The sequence below is a fragment of the Micrasema longulum genome, unplaced genomic scaffold (genome assembly GCF_059751315.1).
Source record: "Micrasema longulum isolate JH-2025_06_02 unplaced genomic scaffold, ASM5975131v1 h1tg000615l, whole genome shotgun sequence".
NCBI lineage: Eukaryota > Metazoa > Arthropoda > Insecta > Trichoptera > Brachycentridae > Micrasema > Micrasema longulum.
In genome coordinates this window covers 21,261-48,938 of record NW_028277811.1, presented here as the reverse complement: position 1 = coordinate 48,938, position 27,678 = coordinate 21,261, and the positions used below count along the sequence as shown (strand labels likewise).

At 31.9% G+C, this 27,678-nt stretch overlaps 1 protein-coding gene across 5 annotated transcripts in view; it reads right to left on the bottom strand.

The window, feature by feature from the left end:
* The window catches only part of LOC148280099 (sodium-coupled monocarboxylate transporter 2-like), a 41,932-nt gene that overhangs the window by 6,237 nt on the left and 8,017 nt on the right, over window positions 1-27,678 (bottom strand). For 3 of the 5 annotated variants that reach the window (XM_088228922.1, XM_088228923.1, XM_088228921.1), the window contains 5 exons: window positions 14,214-14,465; window positions 10,562-10,721; window positions 5,745-5,862; window positions 4,114-4,181; window positions 2,348-2,502 (listed from right to left, as the gene is read on the bottom strand). In XM_088228922.1, coding sequence (XP_088085048.1) covers window positions 2,348-2,502; window positions 4,114-4,181; window positions 5,745-5,862; window positions 10,562-10,721; window positions 14,214-14,434 — 722 coding nt within the window. In that variant the 5' untranslated portion in view covers window positions 14,435-14,465. The remainder of the gene's footprint in view (window positions 1-2,347; window positions 2,503-4,113; window positions 4,182-5,744; window positions 5,863-10,561; window positions 10,722-14,213; window positions 14,466-27,678) is intronic. The other 2 variants (XR_015822699.1, XM_088228924.1) reach the window with 2 other exon arrangements.

Sequence of the window (27,678 nt, the reverse complement as noted above, 5' to 3'; positions counted from 1 at the left end):
GTTCTGGCTAATGGCGAAGCAAGAGAACTTAATAGTTGTGTATCTGTTGTAACAATGATTACTGATATTAACCCTTTATTATACTGACTACCGATATCACCCTCTAGGTATAAAATTTATTAAACTGTGACAATTTTATTGTTTTTCAGCACAACAAACCAATAGGCAAATAAATATGGTATTTTTTATAACCTACATAGTTGGAGTTGTTCTGACGTTTCGGCTACCGTTGTAAGAGTCATGTTCATGGTAAAATATGTGTTGTGTAGAAAAACAATGTGTTTATGTTCTAGTAGTTTGTACCATGTTGCAGTCGGCAGCAGGTACATTCAGAGTCATTTGTTGGTTGTCGTGTGTATTGCAGGGAACCATAAAGCATTTAATTTTAATTGGGCTTAAATGAAACTGCATTACATACGACAAACGATAAAATGACACTGAATGAACCTACTGCCGATTGCAACACGGTACAAATTATTAGCACATACACACATCATTTTCTTTTTCCATTTCCAACATGCCCAACACAATAACACATAGTTTACCCTTAAGATGGCTCCTCTAACAATAACTGAAATGTCAGAATAGGTCCAACCTATGCGGGGTCGCTCAAAAAATACTATACACATATTGCTAACAGTGGCCCTGAAAATCTACGCGGGTATTGTTTGATTTATGGAGTAACTCAAGGAACGAAATTTGGTCTTCTTTTATTTCAAATGAATCGTATCACAATTTCACATTTTTCTTACTTGAATTGTTGAAATATCAATTGTAGATACCTTTAGATAATTATATTTAAATAAGATGATAAGTCTCATATTTCACATGTTCGCTTTTGTAAAATGTGATATTGTACTCAGTCGCTGTGTCAAAAAATACGTTTTGAGTGGGCGTAGAACACCTGCTTTGCTGTTTTTAAATACGCTTACTAATTTCTTATGTTGTAGATGCTTGTCAGTGGGTGAAAAAGAGAGGATATGGACATGATAGTCATGAACAATACACTCCAACACGCAAATCAATTATTTAAAAAAATAAACGTATTTTCTTTTTGCACCTTGCCATGGAGCATGTCCTGTATAAGGTGATTTTTCAAATTCTTGAAATGATTAATTAATTAAATGATTAAATGATTGCTTGCATGATGGTATTTCTAACACATGTAATTGTGAACTAATAGAATTTGTGGAGGAGTATAAGTATTTGGGTATTTTTATTGATCATAATTTTAAATGGGATCGTCATATATTTAAACTTTGTGATCGATTGCGGACTCTTGTGAGTACTTTCTATAAGTTATCTTTTATTTTGCCTAAAATCACTCTTAAAATTATTTATTTTTCTTTAGTAGAATCAATAATAAGATATGGTATAAAGTCGTGGGGACATTCGACTAAAACTAATATTAAAATGATCCAGGGTCTACAGTATTCTATAGTTAAGCGAATTGTACCTGCAGAGATTTACGAACAAAGAAGTAATAATGATCTCCTGTACAAAACAATCAAAACTCTGCCTGTTCGAGGAATACTGTGGCTTTGCATCATTTTGGAACAATTTCATAGTAATACATTCAAGTTTCCTCTCAAACATAACCATAATACACGCTTCACGTCTAATGATGGCTTAGTAGTACCGAAAGTATGCAATAAATATGGAAATAGAATTCTCAAATATTTAGTACCTAGAATTTTTAATTTATTACCAAAAGAACTTAAATTTAACTCACATTGTAACAAGAGCAAAATAAGAGAGTGGCTACTCGATCAAGAGTTTATATATGAATAGTAGCTTAGGTATAAATATTTTATTTTTTCATGTATTTTCTTGTATTTAAAAAATAAATTTATATATTATTATTTGTATAAACATGTTTATTCTGATCTTTCCGGCTGTTAATTTTTATATGTAATTCATTGTTTTTATAAATGTAAATAATATTATTAAGTCAGTATAAATATAATCTTCACCAACAAGCTACAAAAAGTGGCTTGGTGGGATTTTAGTTTTAGTAAAAATATAACAAGTGAAATTTTTTTAAATTGTAAAAATGTATAATTATGCTATTAAATCAAAAATAAATTGCTATAATAGTTCTATCATACAACAGATTATGCAGTGGCATTGTATACACTTCAGATATTACACTTTAGAAAATAAAATTATGAAATATATTTCTACACTATAGTGGAAAACAATCCTTTTAAACAATTTTTCAGTATCTATTTTCTTGGGTATTGAACCCTGGATGTTATGTGAGGTAGTTGAATGCGTTAACCATAGCGCCATGAGGTGAATCATTGTGTAGTATCCATTAAATGAACAACTGCAGTACTTGACTCACTCGAATATATCCAATATTCTACCTTGTCTAGCAGTTGTTAGGACTTCGTGGAAGCCATCAGCTCCATAAGTGCCAACTATTAATATGACAATGGAGACCATCACTAGAACAGATGTTTGGAAGCAATCGCTCCATACAAAAGCTTTCAGACCTCCCTAGAAACAAAAAAAAAAACATATTTTGCTTTCATCCAATCAGAAAGCTCAGCCCTACGGGAAATTTAATATACAAAATGTTTTCTTGCGTGCGTAAATTAGATCACTAAATTACATGGAAAAGTTTTTTGACAGTTCTATATTTATACAGGGTGTTCTTTAAACCCTGTCACATCCGAAACCACGATGATCAGCATGGGCAAGAAGACATATTAGCATATTTAAAAAAATATTTAGAACAAAGAAAAATTTAAAAAATAAAATATTTGAAAAAACAAATGGTGGCTTACTCTTCTGCAGGGGAGAAGTGAGGGGAGCGTGGCGCAGTATCAGACTCTCCCCTTCTCCCTCCTCGTTTCAGCCCTGCAGAAGTAAGCAACCATTTGCTTTTTTTGATATTTTATTTTTTTAAATTTCATTTGTTCTAAAAAAATATTTTTATGTGCCAATATGTCTTCTTGCTCATACTGATCATTGTGGTTTCGGATGTGACAATGTTTTAAAGAACACCCTGTATAAGTAACTGTAAGGTTTTTGTTTGATAGATGAATCAAAGGGACTTTGTGCTTTGATGTGTATTTATTACATGTTAAATGTTGAATAAAATGAAGAATTATTTAGCTATGAAGCGCGAAAGCATAGAATTAAGAATAGTCCAGAAAGAGCGTAGAATCATATTTGAATACATCGGAATGTGTCCAAAAAACCCCCCCAATTTCACCACGCGCATGCACGAAGTCGCCACTTAATGTTGCCAGATCGCGAAAAATATAATCATAACACAAATCTATGATAATTGTATTTTTTTTAAAATTCTCTAAAATTTTATTGTACACGCGGAAACATTGATTACACAACAGAGTAGATAAGAAAAGGGTTATTTAATAACGGTAATTTCATGAATGAACTTTGACCTTAAAAAATGTAACAAATTTTATTTTACATAAAGCGGATATTATATTTATGTCATGTTAAATAATATATGACGAGAAAGGTAGCGTGAAAAAATTGACTATCCTGGCAACACCAAGAAAATGTTCATTTTGTTTTCTTTGACAATCTGACAGATAGAAAAATAATAAAAATTTTAAGTAATGCATTTGCTACTTACGTATGAAATGTAATCCCACCCTGTTTCTTTTTGACCCCAGCAGTATTTCTACACTTTCAAACGTCACAACATGGCATAGTTGAATTAAAATCGGGAGTTGCGTACCGAGCGACGTCTACATATAAACTAATGGGTCAAAACGTAAAACTACTAATTTAAGAGTAGTTTAATCGCCTTCTGTTTAATGCGCGTATGCGGTTTCTGGACTATTCTTAATTCTATGCGCGAAAGTAACAGCAACAACTAATTAAACTGATCCGCACTACTTCATGTCTGAACTGAACTCCACTGAACTACTGATGGTACATAAGGGTGCTACTGCTTTTGTAGTAGTTGTCCATAGTGTTCTCTTTACTTCTGATGGGGGAGATTAATCATGTTCAATTTCCATTGCTGTCAGTAATTTGACATCAACCCTAGTAGATCAGTATTTCTGTTTTTTAAAATTATTTTGTTGTTTACAGAAAATGCACGATTCACCTTCTGTACTTTTTACTTACCACAGCAGTGTAAAAAATGCAGATACACGATACTCCTATTGATATGTAATACAAATTTAGTCCGGTTACTGCAAAAATAAAAAGAAAGTCAGTTAATTATTCTAGAATTGTAACAATAAAATATATTTCACTTGTGTACAACCTACTTTCAATGGACAATGATCCATAAAGACAACGGTCCATAATGACAATTAGTAAGTACTACAATTATCAAAGAATACCAAATAGAGGTGGGTTGCGCACGGATTGTTGACAGGATCAAGCCAAATATGTAAAAAGTGTTTTTATTTGTAAGTTTGACATGATTTTATTGTGTTTAATATATATTTAAGCCATATTTCCCTCGGCACGGGACATTCCAGTGAAGGCACATTATTTTTAACTTTACACTACCCAATGAAGACGATCTTCCACATACCCATTACTTCCCATTACTCACACACATCTTCACATACCTACTAAAACCACATTCTGTCAATATCTAACTGAACTAGATTTTTATAATTTTGTTTATGCGGAGAACTTATTTGGCTTTATTTTATGTTTATTTATAGTGTTGTATATATTATTTTGTATTGCTGTTGATTTTCTTTTAAAAAAATACGATAATTGGAGTATCAAAGTGATTTAAATTGTTCCTATCAGTGGGCGATTAGTATATTAGGTATATTGTACACTAGCCTTTATAATTTATTTTAAAAATTGCCACCGAGTAAAATTTAAAACGATAAGTATGTCAGTAGCACGTGTCCTGTCAAAACTGTAATTTAGCTAGTGTTAAAATGATGATTTTTTGTAATTATTTTAAAGATTTGAAGTTATAATTGTTTCCGCTACTTTCATTATTAGATAAAAAACGTTATTTCTTGTTTTCCTTATATTTTTCCGTGTTTTTTTTATGACATAACACCTGGACTGTAATCAAATGTGGATGTGACCTTGGTATTCACAGCGCGATCGCTAATAAGTTATTTTAGCTATCAAAAGGCCTCACTGATAAACTTCGTATAAAGTAGCTTCTAGGCATAGTGGTAGAATACGGAATACCACCCTTATTGTAGTGGTAGAATAAGGTTGGTATTCCCATCCTTTTTCTACCACTATGCCTAGGAGTAACTTTATACCAGGTTTATAATTAAGGCCCTAAAATTAAAGTTATTCTATCCAGTGTGTCGTGTTATCGCACGAAATCAAGAAAACGACAAGTGCATATTTGAACATCTGATAGAGTCGATGTCGCAAGATCAGTACGATCAATAAGATTGGAAGAATCCCATACAAGGTAGGTAATTGCATTAATTTGTATTGGGGTTTGGTGGCAAAGTATATAAAGATGACGCAGTTGCAGCTCCAAAATCCGCGAACCAGTAAAACCCGCAATTCGATCGCCTAGATGCTATTCGGTTAGTGGTGCGATCATTTTTTGGTGCCCGATGTAGCGTATTGTCTACATACCTAAAACATGAAATAAAGACTGGAAAAAAAAATTGTTTTTCCCACAAAAAAACAAACAGAAATATAGGTTTTTGTTTAGAATTAGAAAATTCGGGCAGCGTAAAAGGGGTTAATGTAAAAAAAAAACATAAATTGTGAAAGAATAAACAAATAAATAAATAGTAATTAATCATTACCTTGACTTAAAGAAAGGGCCGGTACGTATATTGTAAAAGGCAGGTACAAAAATGAACTAAGTAAATAAATGGCTGAAGCCACGTTTTTGGTTGTTTTTGAAAATCTCATTTCCACATACTGAAATAAAGACATTAAAATAAAATAAATTATTATATATAAATAATATATAAATTAGTGCTCTTGTAATCGATTAAAATAGAATACAAATAATTTAACAAAGAAAGAAAGTGGTTCATGGTTGAATAATTTTTTTTTTTTAGTTCTTCAGGTTGTCAAATAATGTTAAAATACCTTTATTTAAAAGCATTTAATTTTATATAACATTCCCAAGAACTTTTGGAAATAAGTTATTTAAATGTATTGAAGACAAGCATAATATTTATTTATAGACGTATTTACACTATCATTTTTATGGATTACGCACAAAAACATAATTAAAATTGCCTTGTGTTGTATTTTATGTTTGTTTTTCTAATTTATTATTACATTAGGTATATTGTTTATGTACCTTTTTTACTATATGGCCCGTCCAATGAGGCAGTGTTTTTTTTAATGTAAATTTGTTAATTGACTATTAAACTAAGCCAATTTTTTTTTTTATGTATCGTATTATCAGTGCTATGATTTTTTAAAGTTTTGTATTTCTGAAATAACTCCGCGTGTGACGTCAGAGGTTCTTCTCTGTCAGTTCTTCCGATTGGTTAGTTTACGATAAGCTAACCGGATATCCTTCACAGCTCTCATATGATTGGTTGGTTCATATAAACCAGTGTTTGTATTGAATTTTTTTTTTGTGCATTTTTAAAAAACTTTGCTGCACAATTTATTACTGTAATTTTTACCGCGCGCAAAAAATATTTTTTGTATCCAATTTCCCGTAGGGTTGAAGTTCCTCATTGAAATAATATTTTTTTCGTCGTTTTAATTACTTATTATTAAACAGGCACGTTTCACAGAATGCGGCGAAATTATAAAAATATAATAATAACATTTTAAAAACTTGATAAATTGACCCTGCGTCGCTAGTATTTTGTGTGCTGAAGAAGTGTAAGATTTATTTAAGATGCTACCATCAAGTTCTTTTCACGATGTTTCGGAAAAAAACTTTAAACCCATAGTTCATATCATTTGAATAAATCCGTAGCATGTAATGAAAAAAAAATCAAAGCATTGTTGATTAAACTATCTGGTATAAGTATAAACATTGAAAAATAGTTTTCAGGCGTTGCCTAGTAGGTGACTTGGTTCAGCCGCATGAATCTCACCCGCATGATAAAGGTTTCAGCTCTTCTACTTCACAAAAGTCAACAGATGGAATAGTTGAGGAAATGTGTGTATGTTTAAACATGGGTAGAGTAGTGAATATTACACAGTGAGTAAAGTGGTCACTTAAACCAGCCAATGACAGATCAGAAGCCCTGTAAATGCTAAGACTTTCATATTCCCTTCTCAAAAATGTTCTCCTTCTCTGTTGCAACACATTTAGAACAAAATAAATTGTTTTACGAAAAAGTTTCACTAAAATTATACATTTTAAGTCAAACGAGGAAGTTTAGTGCAACGGGAAATTGTATTTTAAAAATGTTTCCTTACGCGCGGTAAAAATTAAAGCATTTTATTGTATGGCGAAGTTTCTCGAAAATATATTTCAAAAATCATAAAAATGAACAGCTTCAAACGACGTCATTAGTTTTATTTTATTTATTTTAATTTTATTTTATTTATTGATTTACACGCCCAATGGGCTTTTACATATTTTAGAAATTACATTTAAGTGCAGCAGTGAAACATAAGTATGTAAATTTGGTTAAAATAAAAGATAACATAAGAAAAGCTAAAAGATACAATAATAAGTAAAAATCAGGAAATGTACCAACATAGGTATATGGTACATAGAAAAATATTTAAAAAATTTACATATGAAAACATACACGCATACATATACATACATATAAGTTTATACATTATTAAAGAGATACATGAGAAAAAGAAATAGTAAATAAAGAAAAATATTAAGAAATTTTACATAAATTAATTTATAACCTTTTGAATACTTAACCTATATTTATATAAGGACAGACAAAATATATCAACTTCACCATACTCGTTACCTAGCCGGTGTAGTCTAGGTATTGGTGAATTGTAATAATAATTGTGACTGCCAGGAGATTCAAAAAATAACGTTAGCTGCCGAGTATTTCGAAGAGGTACTTTCAAGCTGATAACACTAGTTAATTCCGGGACGTCCAATACGTCATTCGCTATTTTATATAAATTTAATAAGTCATTTATAATTCTTCTTTTACATAGAGTTGACATATTTAGTGTACATAATAAATTATCATAATCAATATTTTCAGCGGGTATATTAAGTTTGTAATTGATGAATCTAAGGAATTTACGTTGTACTCTTTCTAACTTTAAAATATGAACATTGTAATAAGGTGACCAAATTGTTGAATTGAATTCTAAATTACTTCTAACCAAGGCAGTAAATAGCAGTTTGAGGGTAGTGATGGAATTAAAATCCGAATGAAATCAACCAATGAAATGGCAGAGTGTTGTGATGTATTTCCGGTTACCGAGAAGCCAACCCACCAATCAGGACAACTCACTGTACAGAACTTCACAGGCGGAGTAATTTGAAAATCACAAAACAAAAAAAAAAACATATCGCTGATAATACAACATATGAAAATAAATATTTTTTTAAATTGGCTAAGTTTATTGTCCATTAACAGACAAAAAAACTGAGGACATCAAAGCCAATATTCATATAGTCACTTTGTAAAGCGCCCCTGAGTTATTATATTTGGAAAATAGCGCTAAATTAGTTATCCATAACACTGATAAATTCATAATCGGGTATAGCTTGCCCACCACATACCGCACACCGCATCTGAGGACTAAGTCTCCTTGGCGGTGCCCACATACACGGAAAATTTGCTCGTTGTCAAACGAGAAAAGCTGCCCGAAGGAGCTCTCTAAAATCTGGTAGCCTTAGCATCTTTGTGCCGAAAGAAAGTAATCCAGAAGTACATAATATGTACTTCATTGGATTGAGAAGAGAGGGAAGTCAATTCTTCACTAACTGGGATTAAGTTGATTGGACATGATCAATTCGCCGAAATGATTACAAAACTTTTTAAAAGCCTTGAAATTCTTTTTAGAAGCCACCAGATCTGCATATCCGACAGGACCTATAAAAGGGCCACGGATAGTAGCGAGAAGCTCCATTCGGTTATCATAGAGAAGGGGAAAGGGAATAATAATATAATATAATATAATATAATATATATAATAATCGGGTATAATAAGAAATCGAGTGTACTCGTAAAAAACCAAATAACTTATTTTTTTATCAAATATTAAATATAACAATGAAAATAAAAATTTACTCCAAAATACCACAACGATGTAAAGTAATGTTCCATTTTTCACATTTTTCTACGGAAAATTTAGTTTTACAAAAATTACTTTCAAATAGGTATATTTTTAGCTGATAAAAAAATAAATATTTGCCCTCCTATGATTCAATCTAAATTCACGTAGCAAAATATTTAAATTTGGGGTCCATTCCACGAGTTGTAAATAACTCACGATCAGAAAAATGAATTTCTAAGTTTTTCTTCATAGTACAGGCTAAATTTTCTTTAAAAAGTATACAGTAGCTCAATCACAAATAACTATCGATGTGCTAATAAGCGACGTGATAACAATTTCTCACCATGGTTGTTTATCGTAATCGCGATCACAATGGAACATCCGTGAACACCTAATATTAAATGTCAAAATATTTACGTTTCGCGACGGAATTTCACCGGTGTAAATATGGAAAATATTCCAAAACTGCTATTTTTATTTATTTATTTATTGTTTATCATGCTATTTATTGCATTTAGCCGGCGGTTGGCAAGCCAAATGTCAAGAAAAGCAGTCGCCATAGTACCTAATTGTAATTTAATTTTCACTTTTTTCTATTAGATACTCCTTACTATTTTGCAAATGCATTATATTGTATTAATTATTGTAGTAGACGCCGATTTTTCGCCAGTGAACTGTTTTTATTTACGAGGAAAACAAAAAACAAACTGACACGAGCGTTAACTTAACGCTTTGACCTATGACTGCGATGAATTAAGCATGTTCATTATTGTTCATTGTGATCGCTCAAATGCTTAGCATGTTTTTAACTTTGTGTGGCTGTGGTGTCACACTAGTCGACACAAGACAGAAGATTTGATATATCTCTCTTATTTTTTAAAACCATAAACTAGTATTTTTTGTAATCTTCAAATTGACATTTTCACACCGGATTTGGAAAGTCAAATTTGTATAACTATGCTGGATGTTAATACAAAAAAATATTATCTTTGTTACGCGAAGAACCAATGTCCGCTAATTCAACGACACATTTTTATAAGAGAGAGCACGAAGATAGAACACATGATAAGGAAGACAGAGACGCTGTTCTGTGGCGGGTGTTGGGTAAAACAGATTTAGTCTTCAGTCGGTTTATGATTGTGATAGGGACGCACGCGCGTAATATGAGAAGCGTATTTATGATTTTTGTTTTATTTTAGTACAACAGGGCAAATGTATATGTTTATTTGCATAAATTATGGAAAAGGAATTTTTAAACAATACGTCTCAATTTTTTTTTTTTAAATGTCTGAACTTTAGAGTATTCCGTCTTTTACTAGTGGTAACACGATGTTACATCACCGAGCGAAAAGGGATTATTTACCGTAGTCTTTTAAGAGTAAAGCACGTCGATAGTTATTTGTGATTGAGCTACAGGACTAGTTATATTTACCTCGTAGGAGTTTTGTAAATTCAGATTAAAGAAAACTGGTAGGAAATAGTACCAAGTGCAAATCAGAGCAATAATTAAGATCGGGCAGTACATAATATAGAGAGCATTATGAGTGAAAACTTCTGCTGGGACACTTATTAATATAACTCCAGATGTGTGGCTGAAAAAAAAATTCGTCATTAGGTTTTTAAAAATTAAACATTTGAAAAATATAGATGTTTTACTCCCGGAGGGCGAGATTATTATTTGATGCATATTTTAATGTGGAACAAAATACACCGCCAACGAAAGTTTCAAATTTGCACGGCAATAGGAAAATATCAGTTTTTTAAAAACATTTTTAAAGTAATAAAGGTCTATAAAATACTGTCCAGTAAAATATATTTTTTTGCTAATTATTTCATCATCATCATCATTCCCTTTCCGCACCTAATGGTACATAAAGCACTGCATTGGTACACCAATCGCAGTGCATCTTGAAAATATTTTTAACTGTTGCATGAAGGTAAGATGATCAGTCTTACGCTTCAGGTACCAGTCAAGGGACTATGAAATATTCTGGTGTGAAAACACCCTTTCAAATAAATATTTTATTTCAACCATGTCGGGAATCGAACCCGAGACCTCTTGAATGGTGGGTAAACGCGACGTCGACAAATTATAAGTAGCAAAAATAATATTTTTAAATTTGTAATTTTGAATTCCGCAAAAACGGTCATTCCATTAGCCACGCCTCTATACGTCACAATTCATGTTTATTTGTTCCTGTCGTTCAAATGTGTTTAGAACATTGTCACGAATCTTGACGTCACAACTGTCAAGGACAAACATGTTGCGTTTTTCTAGCGACGTATTTTTTAAAAGTTCTTTTTTATGTATGAAAACATTTCTCCACAGTCAATGTCCATATTGCTTTGAAAATACAATTAATTATTCTAAGTCCATTTCATACATTTTTATCGGTAATCGTAGTATGTGATATTTCACTATTATTGATTTAATTAATAATTTTATCAATGTGTTAATAATATTTTCCCAGTGCTCAAAATATAGCGAGAACCTTGCACGAGTGTTTTTGACTCGATGGCTGCTCTCAGATAAATAATTGTGAATAAGGAAATGTATACTGCCGTCATTAGCAAAAAATCAGTTTTTTTTTTAAATCACAAAATAAGTCAAATATGAGCTAATCTTTTACAAGAAATTTCAAAACATTTGATATACAGCAATTAACAGTAAAAAAATATTTATTGTGTACGCAGATAATTGGCAGTTCCATATTAAAATTTGGTAAGGTGCCTAAAATAAAATACTTACATTGGATTTAATTCTCTTTTCTTTTGAAGAAATATTTGCGTTCTTATGATTTACACAAATATTCAATTTTGAGGGCCATTTTCAACGAGCTGTAAATAACTGACTATAAGAAAATGGGAATCAAGTTAGGGTAGTGTGGGATTTAAACCACGGACCTTTGAGCCGTGAGTCCGAGACACTAGCCACGGGACCACAACCCGATTTATTCGATTTTTTTAAATATACAAGAGTCTCCCCTCTTGAGGCCAATCAAATGTTTTTTTTTGGTACAAATTTTGACCGGTCTGTGTTTCGGTTGGCTGAAAAATATTGCTTTTAGCAAAGCGAAAGCTCGTCAGAGAGCATATAATTTTGCACTTGAAGTTTTTAAAAAATATATACCGGAAAACCATACAACATGAGACTTGAATGTAATTTGAGACGAAACTTTCGCGGCACATAATATTACATGTGGTATCATTGTTACTCAGGCAGCACTGGCACTGTCCTTCCAAAGTTTTTGCTTGTGAACGTATAATTTCTGTCATGAGGAAATTTAGACAGAGTAAGTAGTATTTATTTAGAAATTGACATGTTTAAATATATGTATTAAATATGTTTCTGAATTACATATGATTCAAAACTCTATTATAAGTTTAAAAAACTGTAGTGATCTAAATCGATTTAATAACACGATATTGTAAGGCACTTTTCCGTAAACAAGTCAACGCCATGCTTGACACTTTCGGCGTAGGTTGGTAGAGGGAAACTAAATATTCCCAGAAATGAAAGCATTTTTTTGAAAGGTAAATTGAGACTATGTCTCAAATTAGGTGCATAAGTCTCAAATCTCTACTGATACTTTAATAATAAGGTAAAAATTAAATTATTTTATAATTAGGTACGACTCCAGTAGTTATTTTATTACAGAAAAGTGCAAACTGTAAAGATAGTGTATGCATTTTTTTTATTTTTTTTTTATTTATTTACAATTTTAAAAAACCCGTTAGGGTTACATTAGAAATTTAATATTGTCTAGTCATTTTATGTCTCGTCTAGTCTAGTTAGTTCAGTCATCATGTGCTTTTTCAGATTGATTTTAAATTTGTCTCCATTAAAAGTTTTCAAGTAGTAAGGTAGGTCGTTGTAGTGTTTAAGTCCATTATGTAGTATTTTTGACTGTCCTGTGTTTGTCTTTGCTTTTTCAATATGATAGTGTTTTTGTTGTCTGGTGTTATATTTATGTATGTCAGCATTTTTGACTAATATTATGTCGTCGTCTTGTATGTTTCCCAGTGTTATTTTGTGCACAATTTTTAAGGTCTCAATTTTAGTCAAGTAGTTTATGTCAAACTGGTGTGTTTTTTTGTACAGTTCAGTCGTAGAGGTCAGGTAGGGTAGGTTGTATGTTAGTTTAAGAATTTTATTTTGTTGTCTTTGTATTCTTGTTATGTCTGTCTTGTTACCAGTTCCCCAGAAGGCGATCATGTAACTCAATTTACTTTTGACATAGGCTTCGTACATCATAATTTTTTCTTTTCTTGATATAAAATCTTTAATTTTGTAGAAGAGGCTATGTAGTGATGCCATTACTTTAGTGAGTCCGTCTAATAATTGTTTATTGTTCTAGCCACGTTCTAGCATTATACAGGTCTCAAATTGCACAGTTTCAATTTTGAGTTTAAATTTTGTATTTGATTGGATTTTTTTTTACTTGATGACGTAAGTGTTTCAAATTATGTTATGCTTTTTAAAGCTGGAAATTTGTTTCATTTAATTTCTCTAATTGTGCATGACTTATTTACAATATTACTCGTGCAAACTGAATATTTTAAAATTTTAATTGTCTAATAATGAAACCTGTAAAATGCTATATGGGAAACTACGATTTTCTTTTTTTAAAATTAAAATTATTTATTGACAATTCTTGATAGAATTCCATTAATAATGATGTAATAACTTATATTTACATATAAGTTATTAATTTAAAAAATACTTGGTACACACATTAGAGGGTGAAAGCGCTAATTGGTCAAAATAAATAAGTGGAAGTGTACTAAGTATTTTTTAAATTAATAACTTATTTGTAAATATAAGTTATTACATCGTTACGATTTTCTTATTGTGTCTCATGTTTGCAACATTTGCAGGTAAATTGGGACAACAACAAAAGAATGAAGAATTTTAATATGTCCACAAATGTGTTTCAGGTTACAGAAGCATAGACTCAAATTTGTGTTAAAATTTGAAAGCGTAATATTAAATACATAAAAATATATGTTGAAGTTTAAAACTGTCTCAAGTTGTATGCTTTTACAGTATGTAGATTAAAAATATTATTAAAAAATTTAAATACCTAGCAACAAGTGAGAGAGCAACTGGGATCACCTTCATTTTTTTCCCTCCGTCCATAAAGTCTCCTGTAGTCATATTTTTTTTGCCGAAAAATCCAAAATAAATACCAATCATTGTCGTTACTGAAAACATCACAGCAATACCAGCGTAGTCTGACGAAGTAAGTAATACTGCCCCATCTTCAGGAGGCGTCATGGCGAGGTCAACTGCGGACTGGTTCATTTTGGAATATTCAGTTGTATTCAGATGAAATCTAAAAAGAAAATAGTTAACAATACAAAATAGATTCATTGATTTATTTAACAGTTTTAAAATGTACAGAAGTTTATTGTTTCGGGTACCGACTCAATGACTAGCTAGAAGCTATGAAATTCCTGTTAAGGCAGAAGCTTCTTTTTTACATGTGTTTTTTCATTAAACGATGCACAAACGTTAATATTATTAGGAATAAGCCGGTCGTAAGTCACATTTCAAAAGTCTCATTGAAAATTTTAAAAAAATCCTAGAGGCAAAGAAATGTCACAGTAACAAAAATTTACCATCTCCATTTGCGCACCTACAACCGTGCGCGTGCGCAGTTAGTTGAAACTCGGTCGTCTCGCGGGTGCACGTCGTCATTGTTCTCAGCGCTCCGTGTACACAAAGATCAATTTTGTGATGTCCATCCATAGAATTGAGAATAGTCCAGAAACCGCATACGCCCATCAAACAGAAGGCGACTAAATTACTCTTACAGGAGATTTTTACGTTTTGACCCATTAGTTTCTTTGTAGACGTCGCTCAGTACGCAACTCCTGATTGAATTCAACTATGCTGTGTTGAGTCGTTTGAAAGTGTAGAAATACTGCTGGGATCAAAAAGACACAGGATGGGATCACATTTTATGTGGAAGTAGCAAATGTATTACAAAAATTTAATTCTTTTTCCATCTGTCAGATTGTCAAAGAAAACAAAATAGACATTTTGTTAGTGTTGCTAGAGTAGTCAAATTTTTTACGCTACTTTGCTCATCAAGTATTATTTAACATGACATAAAATATCCGCTTAAGGTAAAATAAAGTTTGTTACATTTTTTAAGTTCAAAGTTCATTAATTTAACTACTCTTATTAAATGACGCTTTACTAACTACGCTTTTAAAGTTCTCCAAAATTCTATTGTATACACGGAAACATTGATTGACACAACAGAGTAGATAAGTAAAGATCATTAAATTTAATAAGAGTAATTGAATTAATGAACTTTGAACTTAAAATATAAAACAAATTGTATTTTACATAAAACTGATATTTTTATTTCATGTAAAATAATATTTGATGTTAAAGATAATGTTGGTCAAATGTCCACCACAGAATTGTTTAATCCAATGTCCAATTTTCATTAGTTCTCTCATTAGATTAGCAAAGTAGGGTAAAAAAATTTACTACCCTGGTAACACAAACGAAATGTTCATTTTGTTTTCTTCGACAATCTGACAGATGAAAAAATAATTCAATTTTTAAGTAATGTATTTGCTACTTACACATTCATTTGCTAATTACACATGAAATGTGATCCCATCCTGTTTTTTTAAGATCCTAGCAGTATTTCTACACTTTAAAGAGACACAACACGGAATAGTTGAATTCAAATCAGGAATCGCGTACTTTTCGGAATCTCTAAGTTCAGTCATATCACTCCACTACTTCGGGAACTACATTGGTTACGTTTTCCACAGAGGGTCGAATACAAACTCTGTTTGCTTATGTATAAGTCACTGCACAACTCTGCTCCGGAATATCTAAGGGAACTATGCATTCCGGATGAACTAGCTGACAGGCGTCTCACGCTTAGATCAGCTACGTCTACGGCGAGAAGAAAAGTTATTGTACCTCTACGCAAACAGCGCACTAAATTTAGTGAACGCACATTTGCGGTCGCAGGCCCTATGGCATGGAATGCTCTCCCAGCAGAGGTGCGAGGCTGTGAAAGTGAAGTGATGTTTCGGAAAAACTTTAAACCAACTTGTTCTCTAAATCATTTGAATAAATCCGTAGCATGCGACAGCAAAATAAATTGTTTTAATTAAAATACAAATCTAAAAGCTTCAATTAAATAAATTTTACAATATAATCACTACGTTAAGCGCCCTTGAGGTATTTTATTACGAAAATGGCGCTATATAAGTTATCCATAATAATAATAATAATGAGCGACGTCTACAAAGAAACTAATGGGTCAAAACGTAAAACTACTCATTTATGAGTAGTTTAGTCACCTTTTGTTTGATGCTCGTATGCAGTTTCTTGACTATTCTTAATTCTATGCATCAATATAAGAAAAATGATCTAAATTCTTAAAACCAATGAAGCTTGGTTAGAAGGAATATTTGAACTTTTAGAAAATAAACAAACTCGGCCAGGTCGGTCTTGTAATTGAAAATGCCTTATTACCCATAGGACACTACTTGTCAGAAAAGGGTTGTTTAAAGTACAGTATTTTATTATTTGTATACTGGCAGCTGAAGCGTAGGACTGATGTACCTTACCTTAATGCAGCGGATGGCCAAAATACGCTGCATTTGGTTTACAAATGCAAATGAAGATTACAAAAAATGCAACTTTATCATTAAAAAATAAGAGAGATACATCTCAACTCTTGTATCATATGTAGACAAGTGTGACATCACAGCCACACAAGAGTTTAAAACAATAACAAACAATGGTGTACCTTTGTATGGACTTCAGAAACAGTGGGACGTCTTATACAAAGTTGCTTAAATAATTCAATCAGATGAAGAATGGGAAATATGAAAACAATTATAAAAACAAAAATTCTAATATGGTTTTATTCTACTTTTATTTTTATTTTTTACCAGTAACCGGGTTTCGTCGTGACCGACATCGTCAGACGTTTTTATTATTATAACTAACTTTTATGTACTTTTTATTTAATATTCATATTTTTACTTTTTTTAAATTCAATTATTTTTCCCCTCCTCCTGCATTCATAATAAATTAGTGTGAAATCTGTAATTAGTCTAATTTTTTTTATTGTTCTTTTGTACCTTGTTTTATATTAAGACTGTATGATTTCCTTTATAAATAAATAAATGAAATTCTGTTCCACCAAGAAATGTCAGTGGAAAAACTTAATCTATGAAAATAATTAGAAAACACAATGCGTCTGAATTTAACAACATGTAATATAGTAACTGAAAATATTTTTAAACAAATTGAAGTAAGAGTTTAAGTTTTTTACAGCTAAATTACGTTACTTTACAAAGCATCTTTGTGACCCTTTCCTAATCTTATCAATTATACCTGTCTCAGATTTTGATTATTCGTAACCCTGTCATACATTGATTTCCCAAACTGAGTCTTAGAGATGGATTCAACTTACCCCCTGCTTTTCAAAACATATATTTTAACTCGTAGTAAGATTTAAAAACAGAAAAACACTAACTTAGGTACACGTATTTTTTAATTATTTATAAGCGCTCGTGGGGCTCTTACAATGAGAAGATTAAAAGTACATTAAGTTTAAATACCAGCAGTTATAATATGTAATATGTTTTTTTAATTAAATTAACTAATTGTAAACAGAAGTAGAAAAGGTAGTGAAAGAAAATTAAAAATACGTATGAACGTACAAACGTTTAACTTAAAACTGAAGAAATAATAAACATTGTATTAATGTTGTACCTAATTCACATGGTAAAACAGGGTGAGTAAATGTGTTGGAGTCAACTTAAATGCAAATAATTATTAAATTGTATTCAATATTAAAAATTTATTGATAAATCGAGTTGTGGTCCCGTGGCTAGTGTTGCGGACTCACGGATCGGAGGTCCGAGGTTCGAACCCCATTCTACCCTGATTTGATTTCCATTTTCTAAAACGAGTAACCACTTTTATTTACAACTCAATGAAAGCGGCCTCAAAATCTGAATATTTGGGTTAATCATACGAACGTAAAAGTTTCTTAAAAGTAAATAAAGTCGTATCTAATATCCTTAAATAAGCTAGGCCAATCATTATTTATTGATTGTCATTTATATTTATTTTTTTAGCTATTGAATTGACAATATCACTTAATTTGTATAAACGTCCAGTGAGCTATTTTACAAGTAAGATATAAGTAAATAATCACATAACTTCAAAAAATAGACTCTACCCTTACACGTTTTCAAAATACTTAAGTGATATCCAATCTCTGTTTTAATCAATTTCTTTTAATGTTCCAAACCGTGTCACTACATGTCAAAATTTGCTATTTATCAAATCTTTTCAGAGCAACTTTTATTTTTCATTTCATTTCATTTATTAATTCAGATATTTAGAACATTACAGAAAAAAGACCCAATTTATTCAAAATACAATAATAGATCACAAATTACAGTAGATAGTTATGTTATTAAAATAATGTAACAAAATGTAAAAAGAAAAATTAAAAGTTAGAAAGTGCTTTCCTAAGAGAAGGCCCACTGTCGTGAAATATGTCAAAATCCGAGGCGATGCGATTAAGTAGCAAGATTGCTCTACCAACCGGCATAACCATTGGCAGGTTGGTTCTGCATCGCGGTAGGTAAAACAATCGATGCTGTCTTTGTCGAAGATAGTTATCAGGTACGAACAGACCTACATCCATCAGAATTTCTGAGTTATGTGTGCGACCACCGATTACCTGGAAAAAGTGAACACCCAAATGAACGTCCCTCCTCCTCCATAATGACTGATATCTTTAGATGATCTGAACCGTTTGACAGAATACCATTTGAAAAATCGTATTAACGTCAATGTATCAAAGTGTTTGCTTATTTCTTTTTCGCGAGGTCGACATCCCATCCCATATCATTATATATTAGAAAACCAACCAGTTCAGAGAGTTGATACCGTACGCGATCTGGGTGTTATTCTTGATAGCAAACTTACATTTGAGAATCATTTTGATTACATACTGACCCATGCACATAGAAACCTTGGTTTTGTACTTCGTACATGTCAGGTATTTAAAGATATCGCGTGTATTAAAATGGTCTACTTTGCTCATGTTCGCAGTTTGCTCGAGTATGCCTCTTCTGTTTGGTCTCCACAATATGTCACACATAAAGAAAAGTTCGAGAAAATTCAATGGACATTTCTTAGACATCTTAACTGGAGATGCAGGTATACCGATCTCAATTATATGTCTTCCTGCAAAAAACACCACTTGCTTACTTTAGAAGATCGCCGTCTACTGTTGGACATGGGGGTGCTTCATGACATACTTAGTGGACGCCTTGATAGTCCGGCTCTTTTGTCGGAGTTATCATTAAATGTCCCCAGCTACCGCACCCGTCACACGTCGAGCTCTCTATTTCATCTGCCAGCAGTTCGTAAGAACTATGCCCAGAACTCTCCACTTATACGTTTTGTTAGTGAATATAATTTGAACTTTCCCCTTATTGATCCATTTGATTGTAAAAAAATAACATTTAAAATGCGCGTCTTAAAACATACTTTTTTGTCTTATACTTAGTTTCAATAATAAAGTCTTATTTTATCTTATTTTATTTTATTTTATTATATTTTATCTCTAATTCTTAATAATTTAAATATATTTATATTTTCGACACTTGACACTTGTGCAATATTTACACACATGTCCACCCTCATTCCAATATAACACCCACCCTCTCACTTACTTAGACTCACACAAACACACTAGTATGTATTTTACGTGTATTTCTGTGGATATCTGTCATTGGTTTTATTCTCTGTATATTTTATTTGTTGTATTTTTGTTAAATGTATTACTGTTGATATCCCCAATTAATAAAATTAAAAAAAATAAAAATAGCCTAGCATTCCCAGTAAAAAGTCGGTTGGGAAGAGCCATGGATAATATCCACACTCTTTTAGGTACAGATAGCGCAGAAATTTTTTCTGCACTCTCTCCACCATCAAAGAGTATCGAGTCTCATGTGGCGACCAAATAATGGAACTAAACTCCAAACGACTTCTTACCAAGGAATTATACAATGTCCTCATAATCTGAGTGTTAGAAAAGATCTTGGCATTTCTAAGAACAAAACCAAGCATTTTAAGGGAGTCATTACATAGATTAACGATATGAAGATAAAAAGATAGCTGAGCATCAAACAACACCCCGAGATCTCTGGACGTTGAAGCCCTTTCAAGCCTTACTCCGTCCATGAGATAACGATAGTATATTGTTTTGGATGCTCTTGTGTATGCCATTACAAAACATTTGGAAACATTGAAGAATAATTGGTTTTGTTTGCTCCATTGAATTATATTTTGAATGTCACACTGAAGTTTAATACAATCTGAAGAAATCAGTATTTCACAAAAAAAAATATAAAAAAAATTATGCCCCAATGTCTAGAAAGAGTAGACTTGTCAATTCGTATTTTTCCGGCTTTTCGTAGATATCTTCGACTTTAACACAGCGTGAGATGAAGATAGATTGGCATGGGTTTGCTCAGTCATTTAATAATAATCATGGTTTATTAACAAAATTTACAATTTCTTTATTTACTACATACATACGTATGTCATAGATTTCCCTGGATTATGTCTAGTCTGCCTAACTAGGTACAACCTGTTTTAAGGCAGACATTTTTATGCAAAAATGAACAATAACATGATTCAACAATATTTTGAGTTTGTCCAAATTTTTGTGAACAAGGACTGGATTCAACTCCCCGGGGAACTGTTAACATAAACATATTACAACAGAGATGAAGAACATTTTAAAGAAGGCAATATAGAAGTCTAGGCATTTACAGGGCTTATGATCTGCCATTGGCTGGTTTGAGTGGCCACTTTACACACTGTGTAACATTCACCATTTCGCCCATATTTAAACATCTATATTACTTAAATTCTTTCATCTGTTGATGATTGTGAAGTTAAAGAGCTGAAACATTTATTTATGCGGGTGAGATTCATATGATTTAATTATTTCACCTACATACTGGGCAACACCTGAAATTTATATTTTTTCATTTCGACAAACTCAAAATATTGTTGATAAATCCACCTGGTCCATGAAGAAGTATAGAAATTGAAAAAGTAAAAATTTCAGGCGTTGCCCAGTATGTAGGTGAAATAATTCAATTAGATGAATCTCACACGCATAAACAAAGGTTTCAGCTCTTTAACTTCACAAAACCAGTTTTAAAAAATAAGTAAAAAATCAATTAAAACAATAATTGAATTTTCGTTAAATTGGCAAAACAATTAATTTGTCCATGTAATAATAGTTAACTTCTCCCTCCTTTACGGTATAAATAAACCAACCTTGATTTTATGATATAATGTGGGATGTTTTGAATTTTAAACATGTTTATTTCCATTGATTAAGATGCAGTAAGGTGGAGTAACATATAATATGCAAATATGTAATAATACGCAGATAAATAATAATATGGAAAATATTTGGTATTGAAAATTATTACAAGGTTTATTCAACGAGACTAGATACGGAATCGGTTTTGTAATTTGTGAACTGTAAATAGAATTATGTTATGCAAAAATTTGTTAAGCAACACCAACCATAAATTTCAGGCGCATTTTTCTAAAATGAGATTAATAATTTATGCAGTCCATTCTAACAATGGTAAATACAATTTCTTATAATAAATACAGACACTAATAAAATAAAATAAAATTAAAGCTAAGACAAAAAAATAAAAATTACTAACTCAAAAGACAAGATCCGGTCTATCTTAGTGAATATTTAAATCCATAAAGACTTACGCCAAAAAAGTCTAGATCCTGTCTCGAGTTTACAATAATACACATTCGGGATATTGGTGCATGCAAGCCATAGTTTGTGCTGTGTTGATCGAGGAACAGCACATTATTATTTCGCAACCGGCGGATCGGAACATTAAATGCCACTTGTTCCAGTAAAGCTAGGGTCTCCTAGGACAGCGGTGCCCGTATTTTAACGGCCGTAGTGAACGGCGATGCGATGGATAACCGTCGTAACGGTGACTAGAGTGTTGTTTTTTAGGAAAACGGTGTTATCAACACCATTTAACACCTTTTCCCTAGGAAACCACTCTCTAGTCGACGTTACGACGGCTGTCTACCGCATCACCGTTTACTACGGCCGTTAAAATACGGGCACCGCTGTCCTAGGAAACCCTAGCTTAACGATGGTAAATCAATTAAGCCATTCAGCAATTAAACATAAATATGGAGTCAATGTTATTTCTACGTTTTTGTAGACTTGAGATTTAGTTAAGTTCAGTATATAAAAAAGCACTTAATAGAACAAAAAAGACAATTAAACCTTAAGAATAAAGAAATATCATGTTTTTAAAAAAAAACTTTTGAAGTAAGAAAATATTTTTTTCAATACTTCTTAGTGGCATTAAAAATATTTTTAGGTTTGTAATTTTGAATTCCCGCAAAAACGGTCATTCCATTGGCCACGCCCCTAATACGTCACGATTTGTTATTATTTGTTCTTAGCCATTCAAATTTGTTAAGAACATTGTCACAAATCAAACATGTCGTGTTTTTATTTACGTTATTTTTTAATTTATTTTTTGTATTTATATATGTAAACATTCTTTCACAATATCCACATTGGTTTTGAAAATATAATTAATTATTCTTAATATATTTTTTTTTACTGGGCAGTATTTCATAGACCTTTATTACTTAAAAAAAGTTATATTTCCCTATTCTGGCATAGAAAGCGTCTAGTGTGGGGTTAACACATTTTTGCAAATAGTGTTGTCATGTTAGCCACATGATCTTAATTCGCAACAATAATTTAAGCATCTTAAACAGCGTTATATTGTTTTGAGTTCAGTTTCAGCGGTTTTTGGTGGTATTTAAATTTGTTGCAACAGAGAGGCAAAACATTTTTGAGAAGAAAAACCAAACCAAAGAAAAATTATAAATAGTATATTATGCTTTGATACAATCCACAATAACATATGGTATAATTGGGTGAGGAGGAGTCTTGGACGTGCACAGTCGCTCAATAGAAATTGCACAGAAAAATATAATTAAGATAATTTACAAAAAACACAGACTATTTCCTAGTAATGAATTACACGTAGAGAGTGGACTCCTTAGTTTTAGAAAATTATATTTATCTCAGTGCCTGAAATATGTTTACTTGAATAGGGAATGGTTTAGTCATAATTTAAATCGTATTGGTAATAGATCCGATTGTGAACTGTCAGTTCCAGGATGCAGAACTAAGTTCAAACAGAGGCACTCCTTATATGTTGGTCCAAGATCCTTCAATCTTCTAACTAAGGAACTACAAAACATTAAATCACTGGTACAGTTTAAAGTAGATTTGAGGTCTTGAATTAGCATGGAAGGAACATGTAGACAGTGGACACCTTCTTTAAAAAAAGTTAATAAAATTTAAAATAAATAAATCATGTTTTCGTAATATCAGCATATGATAATTTAGTTTTTCCTATATTTTTCTTTTCTTTTCTTTTCATGGTCATGTCATAACATATTTATATGCTATTTGAAATATAATAAATATGGCAAAAAGACACTGCAATACAGTATACCTAAAATATTTAACATGTTTTTTTTTGTTTTTTTTTTTGCACCACAACAGGCCAGGAAGCCCAATTACAGTGGTGAATTGCATCACAGAACACCCAGGCTTGAGAAAAATCAGATTATTTTTTTTGTGTTCTCACCGGGAATCGAACCCGGAACCTTCCACGTGTGAGTCAAGCGTCTTGACCACTACACCACGGAGGCCGCCTTGTTACCAAACAATATTAAAAATACTGAGTTAAATACAGAAGTGAGACGTTTGCTCAAATTATGGTTAATGGAAAAAAGATTATTGTATTAGTGATATTTATTAATTTTTGAAAATGTAATAGGTATGTAATATGTAATATTTTTTAAGTAAAATTATTATTAATGTAGTTTAAGTATGAAAAATCGAAGCAATTTATAAGAACCTGGTGACGAGTTGAATGTAAAGACTATTTTGTAAATATTTTTGAAAAAAAAAGTGGGCATTTACCAATTTATTTTATTGCTTAATTTTAACATGTATTTTTCTAAAGTGTATTTTTGTATATTTCCATGTAAATATAGTTAGTATGGAAAAAAAAAACAAATAAAAAAAATATCTACTAGGCAGCATCTCGAATCAATTTTCCACTTAACAAAATATTTTTTTTTTAATGTACTGTTATATTGTTTAAAAAACCGTTTCCAAAAACAATTTCATTTGTGAAACGGTAACTGTTACTGCTTCTCATTTTAAATAACCGAAACGCCCATCTCTAATGTAAAGTGCCTACGCAAGTAGATTTATTTATGATAATATAATTATTGCTTCTAGTTCACTTGAGTTATCGAGGAATTGAAGGTTAAGGATGAAATTAACTAATTGAGAACATTGATGATATGTACATATAATGTTTCAACAAGACAGGCATAAAACATAGACTTGCAAATCACAAAGTTCAAATAAACATAAAGTTAAAATATTATATTGAATAAATATTTATTTATCCTTTTTAAAAATCCGTTAGGGGTATTACAAGAAATATTATAAGGCCTAGTTACGTTATGTCTCTTCTGGTTAATGTAATCATATGCTTTTTCAGGATGATTTTAAATTTATCACCAATGTAATTTATTAAAATATTAAGGCATAGAATTAAGAATAGTCCAAAAAGAGCATGGGATCTAATTTGAATACATTGGACTCCAAAAATCCCCCCACTTTTGCAGCGCGCATTCGTGATGTCGCCGCGTTATAATCGCTAGAGAGAATTTATCTTCAACTATATCGTCAAGGTGAAGGTATGACGTCTTTATCTTCCCATCATAATCAAGGCCCTGAGCGAGACGCCGTTATCGAGACGTTAAAGGAGTCGGCTTTGTAGTCGATCGGTAGATACATACAGACGATCGTTAAGCGTACCGTCTAGGTGATTTCCAAAAGTCATCCAAAATTCATGTTCAATTGATTTATTGGAGTTTAAAATCGCTTTGGAGTGAGCTTTTTTTTAATTTCAGAAGCCTATTTAAAATATAAATGAGAACTATTTTAAATGTTATGGCGTATGGAACTCGGATTAATTGTTTGCGGTCATCCCATTGGCTTCTTTCGATCACATGATGTCGATATGACAAGTAGGTAGAACATAACTAACTAGACTAGACGAGACATAAAATGACTAGACAATATTAAATTTCTAATGTAACCCTAACGGGTTTTTAAAAATTGTAAATAAATTTAAAAAAAAAATACGGATGTAAGATACAGATAGTACAGAAGTTAAGTATACCGTCTCGATATGTACAGATGAATATAGCGTTCATAATCAAGGCACTGGAATACCCTTGCTGAAATGGGACTTTAAAAAAAAATGTAATTATGATTGTCATGATAGTGTTATTAAACTGTTTTTTAAACTAGGGTTTTCTACGAAATTCATACGTTTTTAAAACAAAATATAGTTGCGAAAGGATCCTATATGACATGGCGCTCTTCTCGATGCTACACGTTGAATAATACCGATCTAAAGTCTCGCAACCCGATAGCGGAGGAGGTACAGCGAGGAGTTGAGAAGGGGAATGTATGTAAAATCTAACGCACGAAAACCGGATTTTTGTGTTTTCTGCTGGAAATAAGCCAAGAAATAACAATAAGTACACGTGCTAACTGACCAACGTATCGAGGATTTTAAAACGTAGAACAAATGAATTGAAATGTTGGCTGTTTGCACGGAGAAAAACAAAGGTAAATGTGATTTTTTTTAAAAAGGATTCGGCAAAACAATATTTGAATTATTTTGAAACATTCTTGATCCTATGGGGAAGGATTATGTAAAACATGAAATCAATACGATGATTAACAAAAAATATCTTAAAAAAATTTGTCACCTAAATAATCCTAAATACACCCTTAGACCCGGATGGTTTAAAGAGCGTGGATACTGAGTGGAGTGTGAGTGTTCTCATACTAATGTAGGATATAGGTTATTGTTGAGGGTTTGGGAGATTGACAGAAGGCACGAGGTTGTTGTTTGAATGCGTATTTATTACATGACGAATAAGATACAGCACTTGGTTATGTAGCGCGAGCGTAGCGGCGATGGTGGATTGAAGAGACTGCACTTGAACTATATGCTGGAATCTTAGTTCCAGTCACTTATGACTGCGTCGAGCTGGACTGAAGTGATCTGACTGGCGTTGCTAATCCCTGTGGTCTCTTTATAGGCCACGTTCCTTTGTAGTTCATTTCTTCATGGTAGGGACGATATGAATGTACTGCAGAACGATGCTCCAGATTTTATGTACAATTCTGTTAGAGTTGCATTATCTATTGTATTGGATTCTATAGAAAATGATGACATTGCTTTTTTCGGTCATCGCATTTTAGCACGTGTGTCATCGATTATAGACTATGAACCCCACATTAATAAATCTTCCCCTCCGAGCACAGGGTGCAAGTGTCCTTAAAGTATCTGTCTTTCAGATAGGGGCGAGCGCTGTAACATCCTCAGGTTTAGCCAGTGGTCTCCCGAGGATGCGGCTTCTTTTGTGATTAATTTACAAATAATGTGTATAGAAATTTCATCATCTCTGTTGCATAGCCTATATGTAGAAATTGCAGTTTCTCAATGTTTGTCCAATCTGCAGTGCCCCTAAGGGCTTTAAGTTTCGACTAAGTTTCATTAGATCGAAAGCAAACATTTGCGAATCTCTCATCAGTAGTTCCCTTCTATGTTTACCCTATGTTGTCAGGTATATAAAAATATTCATTCTGTTTACCCAAGTAACATCACAATATTATTGATATCAGTTTTACAACTCTGTTTTATCGCTTTGAATATGAGAAGTTTTAGATGTATTTATAAAAATATGTTTTGTTTGCTCAACAATTACTTGCAAATAAAACCAACTGTTTAAACAGTAAGAGCGTTAACAATACTCTATTTAAATATAACTTATAAAAAAATGCCAAAAAGTGTTTTTTACGACATAAAAAATTAAATATCATTTATTATTGTTATCATAAACCGTTTTTCACCTTGTGGTATGACATTTTACACTTTTATGTTTATAAATTTGTAAAAATCACTTTAACTTTGAGTTACACTTCAAAATTTTGCGTGCCAATAAAAATAGTTTTCGTTTAGACAATTTAGAAAGATTAGAAATTATTAAAGTCATTAATCAAAAGCTTTAAATAATAAATAATCAATCAAATTTAACTTTGGCTTTGTGAACCGGACAACGAGGAACCTTATTGAAAGAATTCTGGTTCTAATGATTCGAGCTAGGTTTTCTCGAGGAACAGGATTATCAATCCGAATCTCCAGCTAGTCCGAATTCTCAGAGGGTGAGGTGCCGAAAGCCGATTTTTATAAGAACGTTGACAGTAGTCTTTGGTCAAAGAACACATCATCAAATAGAGGAAGAACGCAATCTGTCACGTAATGCGTGACCTGTGCCGA